The 23516-nt window shown below is 54.4% G+C and overlaps 1 protein-coding gene across 4 annotated transcripts in view; it reads right to left on the reverse strand.

Moving 5' to 3' along the window:
• Positions 1-23516, reverse strand: part of ESYT3 (extended synaptotagmin 3) — a 112140-nt gene that overhangs the window by 56285 nt on the left and 32339 nt on the right. For all 4 annotated transcript variants that reach the window (XM_068246322.1, XM_068246321.1, XM_068246320.1 and 1 more), the window contains exons 2-5: positions 15834-15875; positions 9374-9508; positions 8546-8622; positions 3458-3527 (exon numbers count right to left, since the gene is read on the reverse strand). In XM_068246322.1, coding sequence (XP_068102423.1) covers positions 3458-3527; positions 8546-8622; positions 9374-9508; positions 15834-15875 — 324 coding nt within the window. The remainder of the gene's footprint in view (positions 1-3457; positions 3528-8545; positions 8623-9373; positions 9509-15833; positions 15876-23516) is intronic.

Raw genomic sequence — 23516 nt, forward strand, 5'->3', positions numbered from 1 at the left:
GCAGGGGAGGGGACAGCCGCAGTGTCAGAGAGGTGGAAGCAGGGGAGGGGACAGCCGCAGCGTCAGACAGTTAAGCAGGGGAGGGAACAGCCAGTGTCACAGAGGTGTAAGCAGGGGAGGGGACAACTGCAGTGTCAGAGAGGTGTAAGCAGGGGAGGTGACAGCTGCAGTATCAGAGAGGTGTAAGCAGGGGAGGGGACAGCCGCAGTGTCAGAAAGGTATAAGCAGGGAAGGAAACAGCCATTGGCAGCCGCAGTGTCAGAGACATATAAGCAGAGGAGGGGAACAGCCAAGGACAGCCGCAGTGTCAGGGAGGTGTAAGCAGGGGAGGGGACAGCTGCAGAGTCAGAGGTGTAAGCAGGGGAGGGAACAGCCAATGACAGCTGCAGAGTCAGATGTGTAAGCAGGGGAGGGAACAGCCAAGGACAGCTGCAGAGTCAGAGGTGTAAGCAGGGTAGGGAACAGCCAAGGACAGCTGCAGAGTCAGAGGTGTAAGCAGGGTAGGGAACAGCCAAGGACAGCCAAAGTGTCAGGGAGGTGTAAGCAGGGGAGGGGACAGCCAAGGACAGCCGCAGTGTCAGAGAGGTGTAAGCAGGGGAGGGAACAGCCAAGGACAGCCGCAGTGTCAGAGAGGTGTAAGCAGGGGAGGGAACAGCCAAGGACAGCTGCAGAGTCAGAGGTGTAAGCAGGGGAGGGAACAGCCAAGGACAGCTGCAGTGTCAGAGAGGTGTAAGCAGGAGAGGGAACAGCCAAGGACAGTTGCAGTGTCAGAGAGGTGTAAGCAGGAGAGGGAACAGCCAAGGACAGTTGCAGTGTCAGAGAGGTGTAAGCAGGAGAGGGAACAGCCAAGGACAGTTGCAGTGTCAGAGAGGTGTAAGCAGGGGAGGGGAACAGCCAAGGACAGCCGCAGTGTCAGAGAGGGGTAAGCAGGGGAGGGAACAGCCAAGGACAATTGCAGAGTCAGAGGTGTAAGCAGGGGAGGGAACAGCCAAGGACAGCCGCAGTGTCAGAGAGGTGTAAGCAGGGGAGGGGACAGCCAAGGACAGCCGCAGTGTCAGAGAGGTGTAAGCAGGGGAGGGAACAGCCAAGGACAGCTGCAGTGTCAGATAGGTGTAAGCAGGGGAGGGAACAGCCAAGGACAGCTGCAGTGTCAGAGAGGTGTAAGCAGGGGAGGGAACAGCCAAGGACAGCCGCAGTATCAGAGAGGTGTAAGCAGGGGAGGGAACAGCCAAGGACAGCCGCAGTGTCAGAGAGGTGTAAGCAGGGGAGGGAACAGCCAAGGACAGCTGCAGAGTCAGAGGTGTAAGCAGGGGAGGGAACAGCCAAGGACAGCTGCAGTGTCAGAGAGGTGTAAGCAGGGGAGGGAACAGCCAAGGACAGCCGCAGTGTCAGAGAGGTGTAAGCAGGGGAGGGGAACAGCCAAGGACAGCTGCAGTGTTAGAGAGGTGTAAGCAGGGGAGGGGAACAGCCAAGGACAGCTGCAGTGTCAGAGAGGTGTAAGCAGGGGAGGGGAACAGCCAAGGACAGCTGCAGTGTCAGAGAGGTGTAAGCAGGAGAGGGAACAGCCAAGGACAGCTGCAGTGTCAGAGAGGTGTAAGCAGGGGAGGGGAACAGCCAAGGACAGCTGTAGTGTCAGAGAGGTGTAAGCAGAGGAGGGGAACAGCCAAGGACAGCTGCAGTGTCAGAGAGGTGTAAGCAGGGGAGGGGAACAGCCAAGGACAGCCGCAGTGTCAGAGAGGGGTAAGCAGGGGAGGGAACAGCCAAGGACAGTTGCAGTGTCAGAGAGGTGTAAGCAGGGGAGGGGAACAGCCAAGGACAGCTGCAGTGTCAGAGAGGTGTAAGTAGGGAAGGGGAACAGCCAAGGACACCTGCAGAGTCAGAGAGGTGTAAGCAGGGGAGGGGAACAGCCAAGGACAGCTGCAGTGTCAGAGAGGTGTAAGCAGGGGAGGGGAACAGCCAAGGACAGCTGCAGAGTCAGAGAGGTGTAAGCAGGGGAGGGAACAGCCAAGGACAGCTGCAGTGTCAGAGAGGTGTAAGCAGGGGAGGGGAACAGCCAAGGACAGCTGCAGTGTCAGAGAGGTGTAAGCAGGGGAGGGGAAGCGCCAAGGACAGCTGCAGTGTCAGAGAGGTGTAAGCAGGGGAGGGGAACAGCCAAGGACAGCCGCAGTGTCAGAGAGGGGTAAGCAGGGGAGGGGAACAGGAAAGGACAGTTGCAGAGTCAGAGAGGTGTAAGCAGGGGAGGGAACAGCCAAGGACAGCTGCAGTGTCAGAGAGGTGTAAGCAGGGGAGGGGAACAGCCAAGGACAGCTGCAGTGTCAGAGAGGTGTAAGCAGGGGAGGGGAACAGCCAAGGACAGCTGCAGTGTCAGAGAGGTGTAAGCAGGGGAGGGGAACAGCCAAGGACACCTACAGAGTCAGAGAGGTGTAAGCAGGGGAGGGAACAGCCAAGGACAGCTGCAGTGTCAGAGAGGTGTAAGCAGGGGAGGGAAACAGCCAAGGACAGTTGCAGAGTCAGAGAGGTGTAAGCAGGGGAGGGAACAGCCAAGGACAGCTGCAGTGTCAGAGAGGTGTAAGCAGGGGAGGAAACAGCCAAGGACAGCTGCAGTGTCAGAGAGGGGCAAGCGGGGGAGAACAAAAAGTACATACAGAGGTGATCATTATCAGCATATTAGGAATAAATAGAACATAGAGAAGTTGAAGGGGCCCTTCTGCTCCTGGAGCCCTTGTGCTGTCACAACCCTGCATCCTCCACTACTATGCCACTGAAAGTAGGCCTCTGCCAGTTCACAAGGGATATCCAAGTCCAGTCAGTGCCAGGCATGTGGTGGGAGTGACATCCAGTCAGTGCCAGGCATGTGGTGGTGGGAGTGGCATCTGGTCAGTGCCAGGCATATGGCGGTGGGAGTGGCATCTGGTCAGTGCCAGGCATGTGGTGGTGGGCGTGGCATCCTGTCAGTGCCAGGCATATGGTGGTGGGCGTGGCATCCTGTCAGTGCCAGGCATGTGGTGGTGGGCGTGGCATCCTGTCAGTGCCAGAGGGAATGGGATTGCTCTGTCCTATCAAAGGCAGGCACAAGGTGTGGGTGGGTGCAGCACCCTGCCAATGGAAGGCATGGGGGGGGTGAAGGGTTTGCGGAAGGACTGTAGAGTACCGTTGATGACAGGCATGGGGGGAGGGGGAGGAGGTGTGGTGAGTTTGCTGAAGGACTGCAGGGTACCCCTGATGGCAGACATGGGGGAGGGCAGTGTCAGCGGTCATGAAAATTCCACATGCCGGAAGGGGGCGTCAGACCATTTTCCCATCAATGCTGGGGGAGGGGGATTTTATGCCTGGACACCCATCAGTACGGATGGCTGAATGTTTCATGTTTTTGTGAAGCTCATGGAAGTCACGATTTTTCACAAGTGTTGCATTATGTGTGAAAAGGTGACTTTTGGGGTGGAGTTTTCCCGCTCACCTGAATGCCGCTCACGCCAGCCTTATACAGCTTCTTCACCTCCACGCTGACCTCACAGTCGCCATTGTAGCTGCCGAGAGGAGAAAAAACAAAAAATAAACAAACAATCTAAAAAAAATCTGCAACTAATTTCTGATTTTAGATAATTCAATTTCATCCAGTTTTGTGATTTATCTTGTTGTAACCTGCGAAGGCGGTTTTCAATACGGGGGAGAACCCCCAGACCCCTTAAAGGGCAACTGAAGTGAGTGGGATATGGAGGCTGCCATGCTTGCTTCCTTTCAAACAATGCAGATTGCCCGGCTGTCCTGCTGAGCCTCGGCCTGTAATACTATTAGCCGTAGCCCCTGAACAAGCATGCAGAGGAGATGCTCTGGCTGAAGTGGGACTGGATTTGCTGCTCAGTCAAAGTCATCAAGTTTGCAGACACCATTCTTACCGCCGTGGAGGGAAAGTAGTGCCTGCGGCTGCTGCGGCTGCGTTACCACAACAAGACCAAGAGAATCTGCAAATATTGCAAGGACAACAAGCTTGCCCTAAACATGGCCAAAAATGGAAGAGTTCACAAGTGGACATAAAGTCCATTTTCTGGGCACCACCATCACCAATCATCTCAGATGGTGAGGGAACTCCCCAGAACCTAGGAGAAGGCCCAGCAGAGGCTATTCCTGCTGCGCCAACTGAAACAACATGTAGACTGCTGCGAGGACCACCGCCCTGCTACAGCTCCTCCCCCATTACTTGTAAACAAACAATGTCTGTACGATAGTCAAAGTGTGACAGATTGCACTACTGCCAACGCCTGTGTGAGCCAATAACAGCAATCCCAGGAGCGAGACCCGTCTTACTGAGACTTGATGGCCAGCAGAGGTGACACGTGATTGTACGCAGATTATCCGGTGCTCCGCCAGTGAGTGTGGGGGTCCCATATTGGCCAATGTACGGATTCTGGGCCTGCAGGGGAATGGCCAGTGTATAATATATTCTTCTTTCAGGGCGCATTGGATCATTTCTGCCAGTGTTATGGATGATTAACAAGGAGAGGTGAGTTTGTGACATGAAGGAGACAGCAGGGAACACGACTGCTCCACTCACAGGAAGGAACGCCGTCAGACCAGCAGTGACTTGCAGGGAGGACAGGTCCTCTTGGCAGGTGGTATAACCCAGAGGCGGCTCACCTGCTGCCTGATGAATGATGGATGAGCAGCGGCGTCCCCCGGGGGTGACTGACAGTATGAGGCCTCACATTACAGCTGATATGTGACAGCATTCATGTCCTGTATAGAGAACTGCAACCCCCCTTCCCAGAGCTCTGTACCACCCCTCCCCCCGAGCTCTGTACCGCCCCTTCCCCACCCCTGAGCTCTGTACCGCCCCCTCAGCTCTGTACCATCCCCTTCCAAACCCCCCCCCCCAGCTCTATGCCTCCCCCTTCCGCCACCACCCCCGAGCTTTATACTGCCCCCCAAGCTCTGTACCGCCCCTTCCCCACCCCAGAGCTCTGTACCACCCCCCCAGCTCTGTACTGCCCCCCCCAGCTCTGTACCAACCCTTCCAAACCCCCCCCCCCCCAGCTCTATACCTCCCCCTTCCACCACCACCCACCGAGCTGCTCTATACTGCCTCCCAGCTCTGTACCGCCCCTTCCCCACCCCAGAGCTCTGTACCATCCCCCCAGCTCTGTACCACCCCTTCCCCCCCCCCCCAGCTCTATACCTCCCCCTTCCGCCACCACCCCAGAGCTCTGTACCATCCCCCCAGCTCTGTACCACCCCTTCCCCCCCCAGCTCTATACCTCCCCCTTCCGCCACCACCCCCCGAGCTCTATACTGCCCCCCAGCTCTGTACCGCCCACCCAGCTCTGTACCACTCCCTTCCCCACCCCCCCAGCTCTGTACCGCCCACCCAGCTCTGTACCACCCTCTTCCCCACCCCCCAGCTCTGTACCGCCCCCTTCCCCCCACACCTCTGTACCACCCCCAGGGGGCCGCCTCCCAGACACCACACTCCAAACATCTGCCAGTAACCCCTCCAGTGCCAGAGCCCGGGCGAGCAGTACACACCGTCACCTACTTACAGGCGACTCCAGTTACCAAGTTTCACACATACAAAGTTGTCTCCATGTACAAAATATACACAATACTGCTTATTATTTTTCTTACCTATTTTTGTTAAATGTTAGTATTGTATAAACAGTAATAAGTGCAAAACACTTTACAAGCAACCAAAAAAAACCCATTGTTTATATAATATGCCCGAATCCAGAGATGTAAATCATTGAAAGTTACAAAAGAAATAAAAAGTAAATCATTTACCCAAGTTTCCTCATGTGCAGTATAACCCCGTGACTCAACTTACAGACAGATTCACCTTACAAACAATGTCCCGGAACAGAACCTGTGTGTAGGGGGGGGGGACCAACCACCTGTAGAGGAACCCGAGATTGCTTAAAGGGGGGCTCCACCCAGAACAGGGACAGGGATTACAGGGATGTTCTATATTTATTTTCAGACTTACTCAATAGTATAGAGTTTTGTAAACTTGCCAGTTGCCTGGCAGTCCTGCTCTCTTTGGCTGCAGTAGTGTCTGAATCACAGACCTGAAACAAGCATGCAGCTAATCCAGTCTGACTTCAGTCAGAGCACCTGATCTGCTGCATGCTTGTTCATGGGTTGTGGCTAAATGCAGAGGATCAACAGAACAGCCAGGCAATCAGCATTGTTTAAGAGGAAATAAATACAGCAGCCTCCATATCCCTCTCTCCACAGGTGTGCTTTAAAGTCTTAGTTATTCTTCATTGTTAGGAAAGGGGAACGGTGACTCCGCCTTCACTCACATGGTGACTCCGCCTTCACTCACATGGTGACTCCGCCTTCACTCACATGGCTCTCATACCTGCTGCAGTCGTTACACAGAGAACTGTGTATAAAATATAAAACTCTCTGCAGAGTGGGCATGGCTACTCAGCTCCTGACCCCACCAGGGACGGACCAAGACCAAGTTGCACCTGGGGCAAGGTCAGGTTTTGGCACCTAAACTGTCATTCATTTTGCCGCCTTTTTAAGAATTCAACAAACTGCGCCTGGGGCAAGATACCCGCTTGCCCCCCCTAGATCCGTCCCTGGACCCCACCCACTCTGCTACTCAGCTCCTGACCCCACCCACTCTGCTGCTCAGCTCTTGACCCCACCCACTCTGCTACTCAGCTCCTGACCCCACCCACTCTGCTACTCAGCTCCTGACCCCACCCACTCTGCTACTCAGCTCCTGACCCCACCCACTCTGCTACTCAGCTCCTGACCCCACCCACTCTGCTACTCAGCTCTTGACCCCACCCACTCTGCTACTCAGCTCGCGACCCCACCCCAAGGCTCACTCTGCTTCTCAGCACATGACCCCACCCAACTCTGCTGCTCAGCTCTTGACCCCGCCCCTCTCTGCTGCTCAGCTCGTGACCCCACCCCAATGCTCACTCTGCTGCAGAGGTTCTAGCTAGAGGTGGGCGAACAGTTTGGCTGTGTTAGCCGAACTGTTCGGGCTGCCCAATCTGTCATTTATCTATGCCTCTTACTACTTCCGGGTCGCAATGACCCGGAGTAGTACGTCTGCGCTGCCCAGCGGAGCGCGTCCTAGCGACGCGCTCCCGTTGCCGGTGTCATGTCAGCTATTGCAGCCTCTCAGATTTTGCAGCCCCGCATGCGCAGTAGGAGCCTGCGCCCCATTACATTGTGCAGCCACGTGTGAAACGTCCTAAATATCTCCGCTTCCGCACCACGTACACCCCCGAAATTTTCAGGGGAGGGAGGGGACCCCCACATCTAGCTCTGTGCCGAATTGCAGCCCCCGAGCCCCGCTGGTTCCCGAGACTGATTGCAGCAAACCTATCTCGGGAACTACCAGGGTTAGGGGGCTGCAATTCGACACAGAGCTGGATCTGGGGGTCCCCTCCCTCCCCTGAAAATTTCGGGAGTGTACGTGGTGCGGAAGCGGAGACATTTCAGCTAAATAATGTCTAACTTCCCACTGAGCATGCGCGATACTCAGTGAGGAAGGCTGCTTCCGGGCTGCAATATCTGACATTACACCGGGCACTTTCTGCGCATGTGCGTGACGTCACTGACGTCACGCATATGCGCAGAAAGTGCCCGGCAACGGGAGCGCGTCGCTAGGACGCGCTCCGCCGGGCAGCGCAGACGTACTACTCCGGGTCATTGCGACCCGGAAGTAGTAAGAGGCATAGATAAATGACAGATTGGGCAGCCCGAACAGTTCGGCTAACACAGTGTTTCTCAACATTTTATTGGTATGTACCCCTTTTAAAACCTTGTACTTGCCAAGTACCCCGTAGCATAGTAAACATTATCTTAAGTACCCCTTGACAAATATATATTTAATCATAGTACATAATAATTGGTTATAAACAATTTCCAAGCATTTACTATTGCTTTTAAATAGCTAAAATACTAATTTTGTGTACTTTATATAGGATTTATCATTTTCTAAAACTCTGTATTTGTTATTCTTGGTTAAGTATATCAAGTTTGAGTACCCCCTGGAACCATCAGAAGTACCCCCTGGGGTACGCGTACCACATGTTGAGAACCTAGGGGCTAACACAGCCAAACTGTTCGCCCATCTCTAGTTCTAGCCCGCTCCATTGCTCACTCTGCTGCTCAGCTCGAGAGCCCTCCCCAGTTCGTACTCTGCTACTCCAGCTCCTGGCTCTGCCCCATTACACATATATATTTTCCGCAATAAATAGAACTTTCTGCACTGCCACTTAATCTAAAGCTTTATTCTGTGCAACCTAACAATGGGGGGCTGAGCTATGGCCTCAAAAATGCCTCTAGACTGGCAGTTCCTGTAAGCACAACATGAGGAGGACACACAACAGGGCTGTCACTCATTGGTGGTCACACAGTGGATTGCTGGATCCTGCAGGTCAGGAGGCCTTAGTAGAATCGTCTGGGGTACACTTTTGTCTATAGATAGCAGTAAAGGTATTCCTATCCTCACGATTCAGATTCAAGTCGAACATCCACACACATTTCATAAACTTTGTACAATACGGAAGTCTCCGTCACTGACCAGAACTGCATGTCTAGGATGACCTCTCTCTTGTCCACCTTCTTGGTGTACGCCTTAATGCCATTTACTCTTGGAGCCTGCAGGATGAAAGGAAAAGAGATCATACTACGTACAGAGAGACTGTAGTGGGCAGGCTTGTTCCATACAATGGCGGTGGGGGGGGGGGGGGGGAGCTGTGACATCATACAGCACAAAACACAACAGAGGTTCAGATTTACGCCTCAGAGTTGTATCTCCTCAGGGTAGGAAACATACGGGCAAATTACTGTAACATGCACAAGTACATGGAAGGACAGTATAAAGGTTTCGCAACTTATAGGACAAAAACTGTGTATGGAGGAAAGGAGAACAGCCACTTGTTTAGAAGGGTCTTTAGAGTGGTTAATTTTTTCGCATAGGAATTATAGCAAATTGTATTTATGTATTTAAAGGGGTTTGGATGGTTTCCTTACACTGAAGGGTATCCACAGCTATGAGGTATAGCAGGGCTTCCCGACCTGGTCCTCAGTACCACCAACAGAGCATGTTCTGCAGAAAACCACAAACCTGCACAGGTGAGGCAATTAGAGTCTCAGAAGAGCCGATTATCTACCTCTGTGGCTTCCCACAAAACATGCAGTGTTGGTGGTACCCAAGGACAGGGTTGGGAAGCTCTGAGGTAGAGGAACCAGGCAGGAGAAGATCATTTATCCATGTGGCTTTTTCCTCCTCGGTATTAAGATTCAGAGACATTGAAGCCGGTAAACTTGATAAACGTCATTATTCACCCCAGATAACCACATACCAAGAACACAGATCTCTGACAAATCATGCAGCTCCAGAACTCACCTTCTCTCCAAAGTGGATCTTGGTGAAGGTGAAGGCCTTCAGATGACCATTCGATGCTCTGACAAGTGGCTCGATCTTTTCCCGGAAGTGCTTCTCCATGTACAGCCCAACATAAGGCCACACCTGCACCAGGATCTGCAGCATACAGACAGAACAGGTCACCGAGGAGGCAAAAAGGAAAAGGAAAAGAAGAAGAGGAGCGGAAAGAAAATCACCGAGGAGGAGAGGCAAACGCAAAAAGAGGAAAAGGAGAGGAGATCACTGAGGAGGAGGGGCAAACGCAAAAAGAGGAAAAGGAGAGGAGAGAAGATCACCGAGGAGGAGAGGCAAACGCAAAAAGAGGAAAAGGAGAGGAGAGAAGATCACCGAGGAGGAGAGGCAAACGCAAAAATAAAGAGGAAAAGGAGAGAAGATCTGACCAGTTAGAAGAGAAGAATATAAAAACGATGCACAATCATAAACCGGTAATTATGTGACCGTAAGGGCTTGCATACAAGGACGTCTAAATCTCGTTGATCAGGTGACCACAAGGGTTTGTGTACATGGACATTGACATCGCGGTGATCAGGTGACCCCATAAGGGCTTGTGTACATGGACGTTCACATCTTGGTGATCAGGTGACCCCATAAGGGCTTGTGTACATGGACGTTCAAATCTCGGTGATCAGGTGACCATAAGGGCTTGTGTACATGGACGTTCACATCTCGGTAATCAGGTGACCATAAGGGCTTGTGTACATGGACATTCACACCTTGGTGATCAGGTGACCATAAGGGCTTGTGTACATGGACGTTCACACCTTGGTGATCAGGTGACCATAAGGGCTTGTGTACATGGATATTCACACCTTGGTGATCAGGTGACCATAAGGGCTTGTGTACATGGACATTCACATCTCGGTGATCAGGTGACCATAAGGGCTTGTGTACATGGACGTTCACATCTGTGATCAGGTGACCATAAGGGCTTGTGTACATGGACGTTCACACCTCGGTGATCAGGTGACCATAAGGGCTTGTGTACATGGACGTTCACATCTGTGATCAGGTGACCATAAGGGCTTGTGTACATGGACGTTCACATCTTGGTCATCAGGTGACCATAAGGGCTTGTGTACATGGACGTTCACATCTGTGATCAGGTGACCATAAGGGCTTGTGTACATGGACGTTCACATCTGTGATCAGGTGACCATAAGGGCTTGTGTACATGGATGTTCACACCTTGGTGGTCAGGTGACTGTAAGGACTTGTGTACATGGACGTTCACACCTTGGTGATCAGGTGACCCATAAGGGCTTGTGTACATGGACGTTCACATCTTGGTGATCAGGTGACTGTAAGGACTTGTGTACATGGACGTTCACGCCTTGATGATCAGGTGACCATAAGGGCTTGTGTACATGGACGTTCACATCTTGTGTTTTATCTCCATCCCTGGAGCTCTGGCCAGAGATTCAGCACTCATTTTGAATGTTTTATTTGAGCTGATTTGGGCTCTGCGGCCGTCTCATTCAGCTCCAGACACGCTCAGTCACGCTGTCCCACACTGCGGCCGTCTCATTCAGCGCCAGACACGCTCAGTCACGCTGTCCCACACTGCGGCCGTCTCATTCAGCGCCACACACGCTCAGTCACGCTGTCCCACACTGCGGCGTCTCATTCAGCTCCAGACACGCTCAGTCACGCTGTCCCACACTGTGGCGTCTCATTCAGCTCCAGACACGCTCAGTCACGCTGTCCCACACTGCGGCCGTCTCATTCAGCTCCAGACACGCTCAGTCACGCTGTCCCACACTGCGGCCGTCTCATTCAGCTCCAGACACGCTCAGTCACGCTGTCCCACACTGCGGCCATCTCATTCAGTGCCAGACACGCTCAGTCACGCTGTCCCACACTGCGGCGTCTCATTCAGCGCCAGACACGCTCAGTCACGCTGTCCCACACTGCGGCCGTCTCATTCAGCTCCAGACACGCTCAGTCACGCTGTCCCACTCTCCGGCCGTCTCATTCAGCTCCAGACACGCTCAGTCACGCTGTCCCACACTGCGGCCGTCTCATGCAGCTCCAGACACGCTCAGTCACGCTGTCCCACACTGCGACTGTCTCATTCAGCTCCAGACACACTCAGTCACGCTGTCCCACACTGCGGCGTCTCATTCAGCGCCAGACACGCTCAGTCACGCTGTCCCACACTGCGGCCGTCTCATTCAGCGCCAGACACGCTCAGTCACGCTGTCCCACACTGCGGCCGTCTCATTCAGCGCCAGACACGCTCAGTCACGCTGTCCCACACTGCGGCCGTCTCATTCAGCTCCAGACACACTCAGTCACGCTGTCCCACACTGCGGCCGTCTCATTCAGCTCCAGACACACTCAGTCACGCTGTCCCACACTGCGGCCGTCTCATTCAGCGCCAGACACGCTCAGTCACGCTGTCCCACACTGCGGCCGTCTCATTCAGCTCCAGACACGCTCAGTCACGCTGTCCCGCACTGCGGCCGTCTCATTCAGCTCCAGACACGCTCAGTCACGCTGTCCCACACTGCGGCGTCTCATTCCGCTCCAGACACGCTCAGTCACGCTGCCCCACACTGCCGCCGTCTCATTCAGCGCCAGACACGCTCAGTCACGCTGTCCCACACTGCGGCCGTCTCATTCAGCGCCAGACACGCTCAGTCACGCTGTCCCACACTGCGGCGTCTCATTCAGCTCCAGACACGCTCAGTCACGCTGTCCCACACTGCGGCCGTCTCATTCAGCTCCAGACACGCTCAGTCACGCTGTCCCACACTGCGGCGTCTCATTCAGCGCCAGACACGCTCAGTCACGCTGTCCCACTCTGCGGCCGTCTCCTTCAGCTCCAGACGCGCTCAGTCACGCTGTCCCACACTGCGGCCGTCTCATTCAGCGCCAGACACGCTCAGTCACGCTGCCCCACACTGCGGCCGTCTCATTCAGCGCCAGACACGCTCAGTCACGCTGTCCCACACTGCGGCCGTCTCATTCAGCGCCAGACACGCTCAGTCACGCTGTCCCACACTGCGGCGTCTCATTCAGCTCCAGACACGCTCAGTCACGCTGTCCCACACTGCGGCCGTCTCCTTCAGCTCCAGACGCGCTCAGTCACGCTGTCCCACACTGCGGCCGTCTCATTCAGCGCCAGACACGCTCAGTCACGCTGTCCCACACTGCGGCCGTCTCATTCAGCGCCAGACACGCTCAGTCACGCTGTCCCACACTGCGGCCATCTCATTCAGCGCCAGACACGCTCAGTCACGCTGCCCCATACTGCGGCCGTCTCATTCAGCGCCAGACACGCTCAGTCACGCTGTCCCACACTGCGGCCGTCTCATTCAGGGCCAGACACGCTCAGTCACGCTGTCCCACACTGCGGCGTCTCATTCAGCTCCAGACACGCTCAGTCACGCTGTCCCACACTGCGGCCGTCTCATTCAGCGCCAGACACGCTCAGTCACGCTGTCCCACACTGCGGCCGTCTCATTCAGCTCCAGACACGCTCAGTCACGCTGTCCCACACTGCGGCCGTCTCATTCAGCACCAGACACGCTCAGTCACGCTGTCCCACACTGCGGCCATCTCATTCAGCGCCAGACACGCTCAGTCACGCTGTCCCACACTGCGGCGTCTCATGCAGCGCCAGACACGCTCAGTCACGCTGTCCCACACTGCGGCCGTCTCATTCAGCGCCAGACACGCTCAGTCACGCTGTCCCACACTGCGGCGTCTCATTCAGCGCCAGACACGCTCAGTCACGCTGTCCAACACTGCGGCCGTCTCATTCAGCTCCAGACACACTTAGTTACGCTGTCCCACACTGCGGCCATCTCATTCAGCGCCAGACACGCTCAGTCACGCTGTCCCACACTGCGGCCGTCTTATTCAGCGCCAGACACGCTCAGTCACGCTGTCCCACACTTCGGCCATCTCATTCAGCGCCAGACACACTCAGTCACGCTGTCCCACAGTGCGGCCGTCTCATTCAGCGCCAGACACGCTCAGTCACGCTGTCCCACACTGCGGCCGTCTCATTCAGCTCCAGACACGCTCAGTCACGCTGTCCCACACTGCGGTGTCTCATTCAGCGCCAGACACGCTGAGTCATGCTGTCCCACACTGCGGCCGTCTCATTCAGCTCCAGACACGCTCAGTCACGCTGTCCCACACTGCGGCCGTCTCATTCAGCGCCAGACACGCTCAGTCACGCTGTCCCACACTGCGGCCGTCTCATTCAGCGCCAGACACGCTCAGTCACGCTGTCCCACACTGCGGCGTCTCATGCAGCGCCAGACACGCTCAGTCACGCTGTCCCACACTGCGGCCGTCTCATTCAGCGCCAGACACGCTCAGTCACGCTGTCCCACACTGCGGCCGTCTCATTCAGCTCCAGACACGCTCAGTCACGCTGTCCCACACTGCGGCCGTCTCATTCAGCTCCAGACACGCTCAGTCACGCTGTCCCACACTGCGGCCGTCTCATTCAGCGCCAGACACGCTCAGTCACGCTGTCCCACACTGCGGCCGTCTCATTCAGCGCCAGACACGCTCAGTCACGCTGTCCCACACTTCGGCCGTCTCATTCAGCTCCAGACACGCTCAGTCACACTGTCCCACACTGCGGCCATCTCATTCAGCGCCAGACACACTCAGTCACGCTGTCCCTTACTGCGGCCGTCTCATTCAGCGCCAGACACGCTCAGTCACGCTGTCCCACACTGCGGCCGTCTCATTCAGCTCCAGACACGCTCAGTCACGCTGTCCCACACTGCGGTGTCTCATTCAGCGCCAGACACGCTCAGTCACGCTGTCCCACACTGCGGCCGTCTCATTCAGCTCCAGACACGCTCAGTCACGCTGTCCCACACTGCGGCCGTCTCATTCAGTGCCAGACACGCTCAGTCACGCTGTCCCACACTGCGGCCATCTCATTCAGCGACAGACACGCTCAGTCACGCTGTCCCACACTGCGGCGTCTCATGCAGCGCCAGACACGCTCAGTCACGCTGTCCCACACTGCGGTGTCTCATTCAGCGCCAGACACGCTCAGTCACGCTGTCCCACACTGCGGTGTCTCATGCAGCGCCAGACACGCTCAGTCACGCTGTCCCACACTGCAGCCGTCTCATTCAGCTCCAGACGTCTCATTCAGCTCCAGACACGCTCAGTCACGCTGTCCCACACTGCGACTGTCTCATTCAGCTCCAGACACGCTCAGTCACGCTGTCCCACACTGCGGCCATCTCATTCAGCTCCAGACACGCTCAGTCACGCTGTCCCACACTGCGGCCATCTCATTCAGCTCCAGACACGCTCAGTCACGCTGTCCCACACTGCGGCCGTCTCATTCAGCTCCAGACACGCTCAGTCACGCTGTCCCACACTGCGGCGTCTCATTCAGCTCCAGACACGCTCAGTCACGCTGTCCTACACTGCGGCCGTCTCATTCAGCTCCAGACACGCTCAGTCACGCTGTCCCACACTGCGGCGTCTCATTCAGCTCCAGACACGCTCAGTCACGCTGTCCCACACTGCGGCCGTCTCATTCAGCTTCAGACACACTCAGTCACGCTGTCCCACACTGCGGCCGTCTCATTCAGCTCCAGACACGCTCAGTCACGCTGTCCCACACTGCGGCTGTCTCATTCAGCGCCAGACACGCTCAGTCACGCTGTCCCACACTGCGGCGTCTCATTCAGGGCCAGACACGCTCAGTCACGCTGTCCCACACTGCGGCCTGTCCTGGGTTAATGTGTAGTGAGAGGAATACAGAGGCTGCCATATTTATTTCCTGTTAAACAATACCGGTCACCTGGCAGACCTGCTGATCTATTTGGCTACAGTAGTGTCTGAATCACACCAGAAACAAGCATGCAGCTAATCTTGTCACATCCGACAATAATGTCAGAAACACCTGATCTGCTGCATGCTTGTTCAGGGGCTGTGGCAGAAAGTATTAGAGGCAGAGGATCAGCAGGACAGCCAGGCAACTGGTATTGCTTAAAAGGAAATAAACATAATATCCCTCTCACCTCGGATTCACTTTACCCTGTTTGAAGCACCGGTTTTCAAAATAAAATTCACTAAGTAGCTGAAAACAGAGCAGTCAAATGCAAATCAGATGCAAAAAGACTGTTTACACATATGGTGAGAGTAGCTGTGCGGGACATAACGTTCACTAGTATGTAGATAACCAGAGGGGGGGGGGGGGGGCAGAAGGATGGGGAAATGTTGGGGCGCCATTGGGGGCAGAAAGAAGAAGGAAAGGGGGGGGGGGGGGAAGAAGGATGGGGGGGGGGCAGAAGGAAGAAGGAAAGGGGGGGGGGAAGAAGGATGGGGGTGATGTTGGGAAGACCCGGGGGGGGGGGGATGTTGGGGAGACCGGGGACTTTGCATCTGGTGGTATCCGGGGGTTCTGTGTGTCGGTGGCAGAACGAGTTACCTTGTTGATCCATTCTACGCGCTCCACATCAGGAAAATGCACCTGTGAGGAAGAGAAAGGAACGTTAGATCACACATTACATTAGATTGGAACATCAGACACAGGGCAATGTGGCCCGTCAACTCCTGCCCCCTCCTGCCCACTGTGTCCCCATCACCTCCTGCCCCCTCCTGCCCACTGTATCCCCTGTCACCTCCTGCCCATGGTATCCCCTGTCACCTCCTGTCCCCTGTGTCTGTCACCTCTTGTCCCCTGTGTCTGTCACCTCTTGTCCCCTGTGTCTGTCACCTCTTGCCCCCTGTGTCTGTCACCTCCTGCCCCCTGTGCAGAGCCGGGACAAGGTCCTCCAGCACCCAAGGCTGAGACACCAAAGTGCGCCCCTCCATCCCTCTCACCCCAGCTGTCACACACTAATTGCTAATAGACTAAGAGGCACCCCAGGGCGCCAACACCTTAATCTCTAATTATCTGGCTTGTAGTCACTTCCATGTATCTCCTTTTCTTATTTCTTTCTGCTTCAAACACAATAAGGAATGATAGCTGAATGAATTGTGCGCCCCCTCCTACACTGCGCCCTGAGGCTGGAGCCTCTCCAGCCTATGCCTCGGCCTGGCCCTGCCCCTGTGTCCCTGTCACCTCCTGTCCCCTGTGTCTCTGTCACCTCCTGTCCCCTGTGTCTCTGTCACCTCCTGCCCCCTGTGTCTCTGTCACCTCCTGTCCCCTGTGTCCCTCCTGTCCCCTGTGTCCCTGTCACCTCCTGTCCCCTGTGTCCCTCCTGTCCCCTGTGTCCCTGTCACCTCCTGTCCCCTGTGTCCCTGTCACCTCCTGTCCCCTGTGTCCCTGTCACCTCCTGTCCCCTGTGTCCCTGTCACCTCCTGTCCCCTGTGTCCCTGTCACCTCCTGTCCCCTGTGTCCCTGTCACCTCCTGTCCCCTGTGTCCCTGTCACCTCCTGTCCCCTGTGTCCCTGTCACCTCCTGTCCCCTGTGTCCCTGTCACCTCCTGCCCATGGTATCCCCATCACCTCCTGCCCCGTGTCCCTGTCACCTCCTGCCCACTGTGTCCCTGTCATCTCCTGCCCATGGTATCCCCTGTCACCTCCTGTCCCCTGTGTCCCTGTCACCTCCTGTCCCCTGTGTCCCTGTCACCTCCTGCCCATGGTATCCCCATCACCTCCTGCCCCGTGTCCCTGTCACCTCCTGCCCACTGTGTCCCTGTCATCTCCTGCCCATGGTATCCCCTGTCACCTCCTGTCCCCTGTGTCTGTCACCTCCTGTCCCCTGTGTCCCTGTCACCTCCTGTCCCCTGTGTCCCTGTCACCTCCTGTCCCCTGTGTCCCTGTCACCTCCTGCCCCGTGTCCCTGTCACCTCCTGTCCACTGTGTCCCTCTCACCTCCTGTCCCCTGTGTCCCTCTCACCTCCTGTCCCCTGTGTCCCTCTCACCTCCTGCCCCCCGTGTCCCCGTCACCTCCTGCCCCGTGTCCCCGTCACCTCCTGTCCCCTGTGTCCCTGTCACCTCCTGTCCCCTGTGTCCCTGTCACCTCCTGCTCACTGTGTCCCTGTCACCTCCTGCCCACTGTGTCCCTGTCACCTCCTGCCCACTGTGTCCCTGTCACCTCCTGCCCACTGTGTCCCTGTCACCTCCTGCCCACTGTGTCCCTGTCACCTCCTGCCCGCTGTGTCCCTGTCACCTCCTGCCCATGGTATCCCCTGTCACCTCCTGTCCCCTGTGTCCCTGTCACCTCCTGCCCCGTGTCCCCGTCACCTGCCCTCTGTATCAGAGGATCTGTCACTGTCGTACGTCAAACACTGATCTGTGCAGAGAATCCCCCTTCCCTGTACATGTCACAGAGAGGCTGCAGAGTCCCTGCACACAAATTCTCCTTCACACATGACAAGGAGCCGCTGTGCCTCCAGCTCAGTCCCCACGTCACATTCCAGCCGTTACCCCATAAGATTCCTGGCAGTTCTGGCATTTCAGCTGTCGCCATTGATACAGCAATAACTTTTTTATTACTTACACCATCAAAGTGATGCACATATTGTTATTTTCAGGACAATCTAGGCTTTCTTTGGGTAATATTTGTTTCAAAGAGTTGTTAAATTTTATAAGCCTTTAATAAGAAAAAAACAGGAATGCAGAAAATAGAAATTTTTTCCCCATTTTTCACACTTTGTAACATTCACATGACAAGTGCCACAGTAATAAAACTCTTTAAGATATATTATTTGGCTTGTCCTAGTTAAAACGGTACCGTACATGCCATATTTCATCACTAGTTAGGAATGTGGTGTACCAGTATCACCAGCCTGTGCGTCTGTAGCAATAGCGTGCGATCGTCAGGGCGACAGCTCGAGGACCGCAGTGCTGTATGGAGGCATTGCTAGGCAAGCACAGCGATGCATCTACACAACATTGAGTCTCCAAACTGTCGTCCTAGAGATTGCATCTGATCACTATGGGTGGAGCCATTACAGGTGTCTATGTATCTTAAAGGGAACCTGAAGTGAGCGGGCTATGGAGGCTGCCATATTTATTTTCTTTTAAATCATACCAATTGCCTGGCAGCCCTGCTGATCTCTTTGGCTGAAGTAGTGTCTGAATCACACACCTGAAACAAGCATGCAGAGAATCCAGTCACCCTTCAGTCAGAGCACCTGATCTGCATGCATGTTCAGGGTGACAGCAGGGTGAGTAGAGAGAAGGATTGCTGTGCTGCAGCTGGGACATTAGCAGGGAGAGGTGGCAGGGTGTGTTTAGTGCTTCAGAAGTAGCCTGTCATTAGTAGCCATGTGCACTGGCTGCTGTAATACCAGAGTGCCCTGGACTATTGATTATTTATCCTGATGTACAGTGTACACATCCTCGCGCTGCGCAGTGATGACGGGAGTGAGCACATGCACGAGATTTTTAGTGCGAGATTTCTCATCATGGAATATGATATTCAAAGTGTAAAGGGGTTAAAAGCTGAGGTTTTCGTAAAAAATACAGTATACACGTTCGTCCGCAGGCAATACACGCGTCCCTCCGCAGGCAATATACATGCATCCCTCCGCAGGCAATATACATGCCCATCCGCAGACAATATACAGGCATCCCTCCGCACACAATATACACGCATCTCTCCTCAGACAATATACATGTACCTCCGCAGGCAATATACGCGTCCCTCCATATGCGCGTCCCTCCGCAGGCAATATACATGTACCTCGGCAGACAATATACGCGTCCCTCCACAGACAATATACATGTACCTCCGCAGGCAATATACGCGTCCCTCCGCAGGCAATACACACGTCCCTCCGCAGGCAATATACATGCCCATCCGCAGACAATATACAGGCATCCCTCCGCAGACAATATACATGTACCTCCGCAGGCAATATACATGTACCTCCGCAGGCAATATACGCGTCCCTCCGCAGGCAATACACACGCCCATCCGCAGACAATATACACGCATCCCTCCTCAGACAATATACATGTACCTCCGCAGGCAATATACGCATCCCTCCTCAGGCAATACGCGCGTCCCTCCGCAGGCAATATACATGTACCTCCGCAGACAATATACGCGTCCCTCCATATGCGCGTCCCGCCGCAGGCAATATACATGCACCTCCGCAGGCAATATACGCATCCCTCCTCAGGCAATACGCGCGTCCCTCCGCAGGCAATATACATGTACCTCCGCAGACAATATACGCGTCCCTCCGCAGGCAATACATGCATCCCTCCGCAGGCAATGCACATGCCCATCCGCAGGCAATATACACGCCCCTCCGCAGACAATATACACGCCCCACCGCAGACAATATACACGGCCCCTCCGCAGACAATATACACGGCCCCTCCGCAGGCAATATACACGCCCCACCGCAGACAATATACACGGCCCCTTCGCAGACAATATACACGCCCCTCCGCAGACAATATACACGCCCCTCCGCAGACAATATACATGTACCTCCGCAGGCAATATACGCGGCCCTCCGCAGGCAATATACATGTACCTTCGCAGGCAATATACGCGTCCCTCCGCAGACAATATACATGTACCTCCGCAGGAAATATACGCGTCCCTCCGCAGGCAATATACGCGTCCCTCCGCAGGCAATACGCGCCCATCCGCAGGCAATATACATGTACCTCCGCAGACAATATATGCGTCCCTCCGCAGGCAATACATGCATCCCTCCGCAGGCAATACATGCATCCCTCCGCAGGCAATACACACGCCCATCCGCAGGCAATACACACGCCCCTCCGCAGGCAATAAACACGCCCCTCCGCAGGCAATATACACGCCCCACCGCAGACAATATACACCTCCCTCTGCAGGCAATATACACACCCCTCCGCAGGCAATATACACGCCCCTCCGCAGGCAATATACACGCCCCTCCGCAGGCAATATACACCTCCCTCCGCAGGCAATATACACGCCCCTCCGCAGGCAATATACACGCCCCTCCGCAGGCAATATACACGCCCCTCTGTAGACAATATACACCTCCCTCTGCAGACAATATACATGTACCTCCGCAGGCAATATACGCGGCCCTTCGCAGGCAATATACACGCCCCTCCGCAGACAATATACACGCCCCTCTGTAGACAATATACACCTCCCTCTGCAGACAATATACACCTCCCTCTGCAGGCAATATACACACCCCTCTGCAGGCAATATACACATCCCTCCGCAGACAATATACACCTCCCTCCGCAGACAATATACACACCCCTCCGCAGGTAATATACACGCCCCTCCGCAGATAGTTAGCGCACATTTCCAACAGCAGCACAAATCAATCAGAAAATGCACAAATAGTGCCCGGGGAATAAAGTCAGCTATACGTTCTTCTTTTGCACAGGGATGAATGTTTTAGATGTGAACAACATGTCAGATTGGTCATAATTTCGATTGATTTTTGTCAAACATTGATCGATATTGTTGATTGGACTAGACGGAAATTTAGTTCTGAAATCCTGAAAGTGTTGTGAAAGTGTATGGGCCCCCTTGAACCAATCGTGCTAGGAGATGTGTGGTCACATGATTTCCCATCAGTCACACAGAACTGAAGACAGAGTCCTAGCAGCTATCTGCAGACAGAAGTGAGCAGTTGCCCTGGTGATGTATACAGTATATACTCTGTCTTCCTGCTCTGTAGCAGCGTGCTCCGCCCACAGTCTCATAAAACCGGTTTATTTACATCTAGAGGTATGCTAAATTCTAAAGGCAGCGTGCTGAGCTAATCGACAGGCCTGACTGGTGAGACCGGCTTGTACACAGCCGCAAACAACTAAAAGTCAAACGCAATGCCATATACCCTAACAACGTAGTGCAAAACAAGCCTGCCAGTAACACCAAACCCCCCCACAGGAATACATCAGCCAGTATAACACAGTAATGCCATCTATCCTAACAACATAGTGCAAAACAAGTAGATAATAGGATAACAGAGGCGCCAACAGGATAAAAAAAAACACTAAAAGAACTTTAAAAAAACTTGGTAATGGAGGGGGTGAGTCCACCACTGCCTTCTCTAAGCAGAACACACGACTGTGGATTTTCAGTCAAAACAATTTTATTGGATACTCCAAATAAAGTGCAACGCGTTTCGCGGGATACAAACCCGCTTCATCAGGCAATAACAGATAGGAGTAAACAGCATCAGCCAGTATAACAGAGTTATGACAGTTACATAGTTATGTGGGTTGAAAAAAGACATACGTCCATCAAGTTCAACCAGAGAACAAAGTACAACACCAGCCTGCTCCCTCACATATCCCTGCTGATCCAGAGGAAGGCACAACACCAGCCTGCACCCTCACATATCCCTGCTGATCCAGAGGAAGGCACAACACCAGCCTGCTCCCTCACATATCCCTGCTGATCCAGAGGAAGGCACAACACCAGCCTGCTCCCTCACATATCCCTGCTGATCCAGAGGAAGGCACAACACCAGCCTGCTCCCTCACATATCCCTGCTGATCCAGAGGAAGGCACAACACCAGCCTGCACCCTCACATATCCCTGCTGATCCAGAGGAAGGCACAACACCAGCCTGCACCCTCACATATCCCTGCTGATCCAGAGGAAGGCAAAACACCAGCCTGCTCCCTCACATATCCCTGCTGATCTAGAGGAAGGTACAACACCAGCCTGCTCCCTCACATATCCCTGCTGATCCAGAGGAAGACACAACACCAGCCTGCTCCCTCTCATATCCCTGCTGATCCAGAGGAAGGCACAACACCAGCCTGCTCCCTCACATATCCCTGCTGATCCAGAGGAAGGCACAACACCAGCCTGCTCCCTCACATATCCCTGCTGATCTAGAGGAAGGCACAACACCAGCCTGCACCCTCACATATCCCTGCTGATCCAGAGGAAGGCACAACACCAGCCTGCTCCCTCACATATCCCTGCTGATCCAGAGGAAGGCACAACACCAGCCTGCACCCTCACATATCCCTGCTGATCCAGAGGAAGGCACAACACCAGCCTGCTCCCTCACATATCCCTGCTGATCCAGAGGAAGCCACAACACCAGCCTGCTCCCTCACATATCCCTGCTGATCCAGAGGAAGGCACAACACCAGCCTGCTCCCTCACATATCCCTGCTGATCCAGAGGAAGGCACAACACCAGCCTGCTCCCTCACATATCCCTGCTGATCCAGAGGAAGGTACAACACCAGCCTGCTCCCTCACATATCCCTGCTGATCCAGAGGAAGGCACAACACCAGCCTGCACCCTCACTTATCCCTGCTGATCCAGAGGAAGGCACAACACCAGCCTGCTCCCTCACATATCCCTGCTGATCCAGAGGAAGGCACAACACCAGCCTGCTCCCTCTCATATCCCTGCTGATCCAGAGGAAGGCACAACACCAGCCTGCTCCCTCACATATCCCTGCTGATCCAGAGGAAGGCACAACACCAGCCTGCTCCCTCACATATCCCTGCTGATCCAGAGGAAGACACAACACCAGCCTGCTCCCTCACATATCCCTGCTGATCCAGAGGAAGGTACAACACCAGCCTGCACCCTCACATATCCCTGCTGATCCAGAGGAAGGCACAACACCAGCCTGCTCCCTCACATATCCCTGCTGATCCAGAGGAAGGTACAACACCAGCCTGCACCCTCACATATCCCTGCTGATCCAGAGGAAGGCACAACACCAGCCTGCTCCCTCACATATCCCTGCTGATCCAGAGGAAGGTACAACACCAGCCTGCACCCTCACATATCCCTGCTGATCCAGAGGAAGGTACAACACCAGCCTGCACCCTCACATATCCCTGTTGATCCAGAGGAAGGTACAACACCAGCCTGCTCCCTCACATATCCCTGTTGATCCAGAGGAAGGCGAAAAAACCCCCACAAGGCATGGTCCAATTAGCCCCTAAAGGGAAAAATTCCTTCCCGACTCCAGATGGCAATCAGATAAAATCCCTGGATCAACATCATTAGGCATTACCTAGTAATTGTAGCCATGGATGTCTTTCAATGCAAGGAAAGCATCTAAGCCCCCTTTAAATGCAGGTATAGAGTTTGCCATAACGACTTCCTGTGGCAATGCATTCCACATCTTAATCACTCTTACTGTAAAGAACCCTTTCCTAAATAAATGGCTAAAACGTTTTTCCTCCATGCGCAGATCATGTCCTC

Source organism: Hyperolius riggenbachi, chromosome 7 (genome assembly GCF_040937935.1).
Source record: "Hyperolius riggenbachi isolate aHypRig1 chromosome 7, aHypRig1.pri, whole genome shotgun sequence".
Classification (NCBI taxonomy): domain Eukaryota; kingdom Metazoa; phylum Chordata; class Amphibia; order Anura; family Hyperoliidae; genus Hyperolius; species Hyperolius riggenbachi.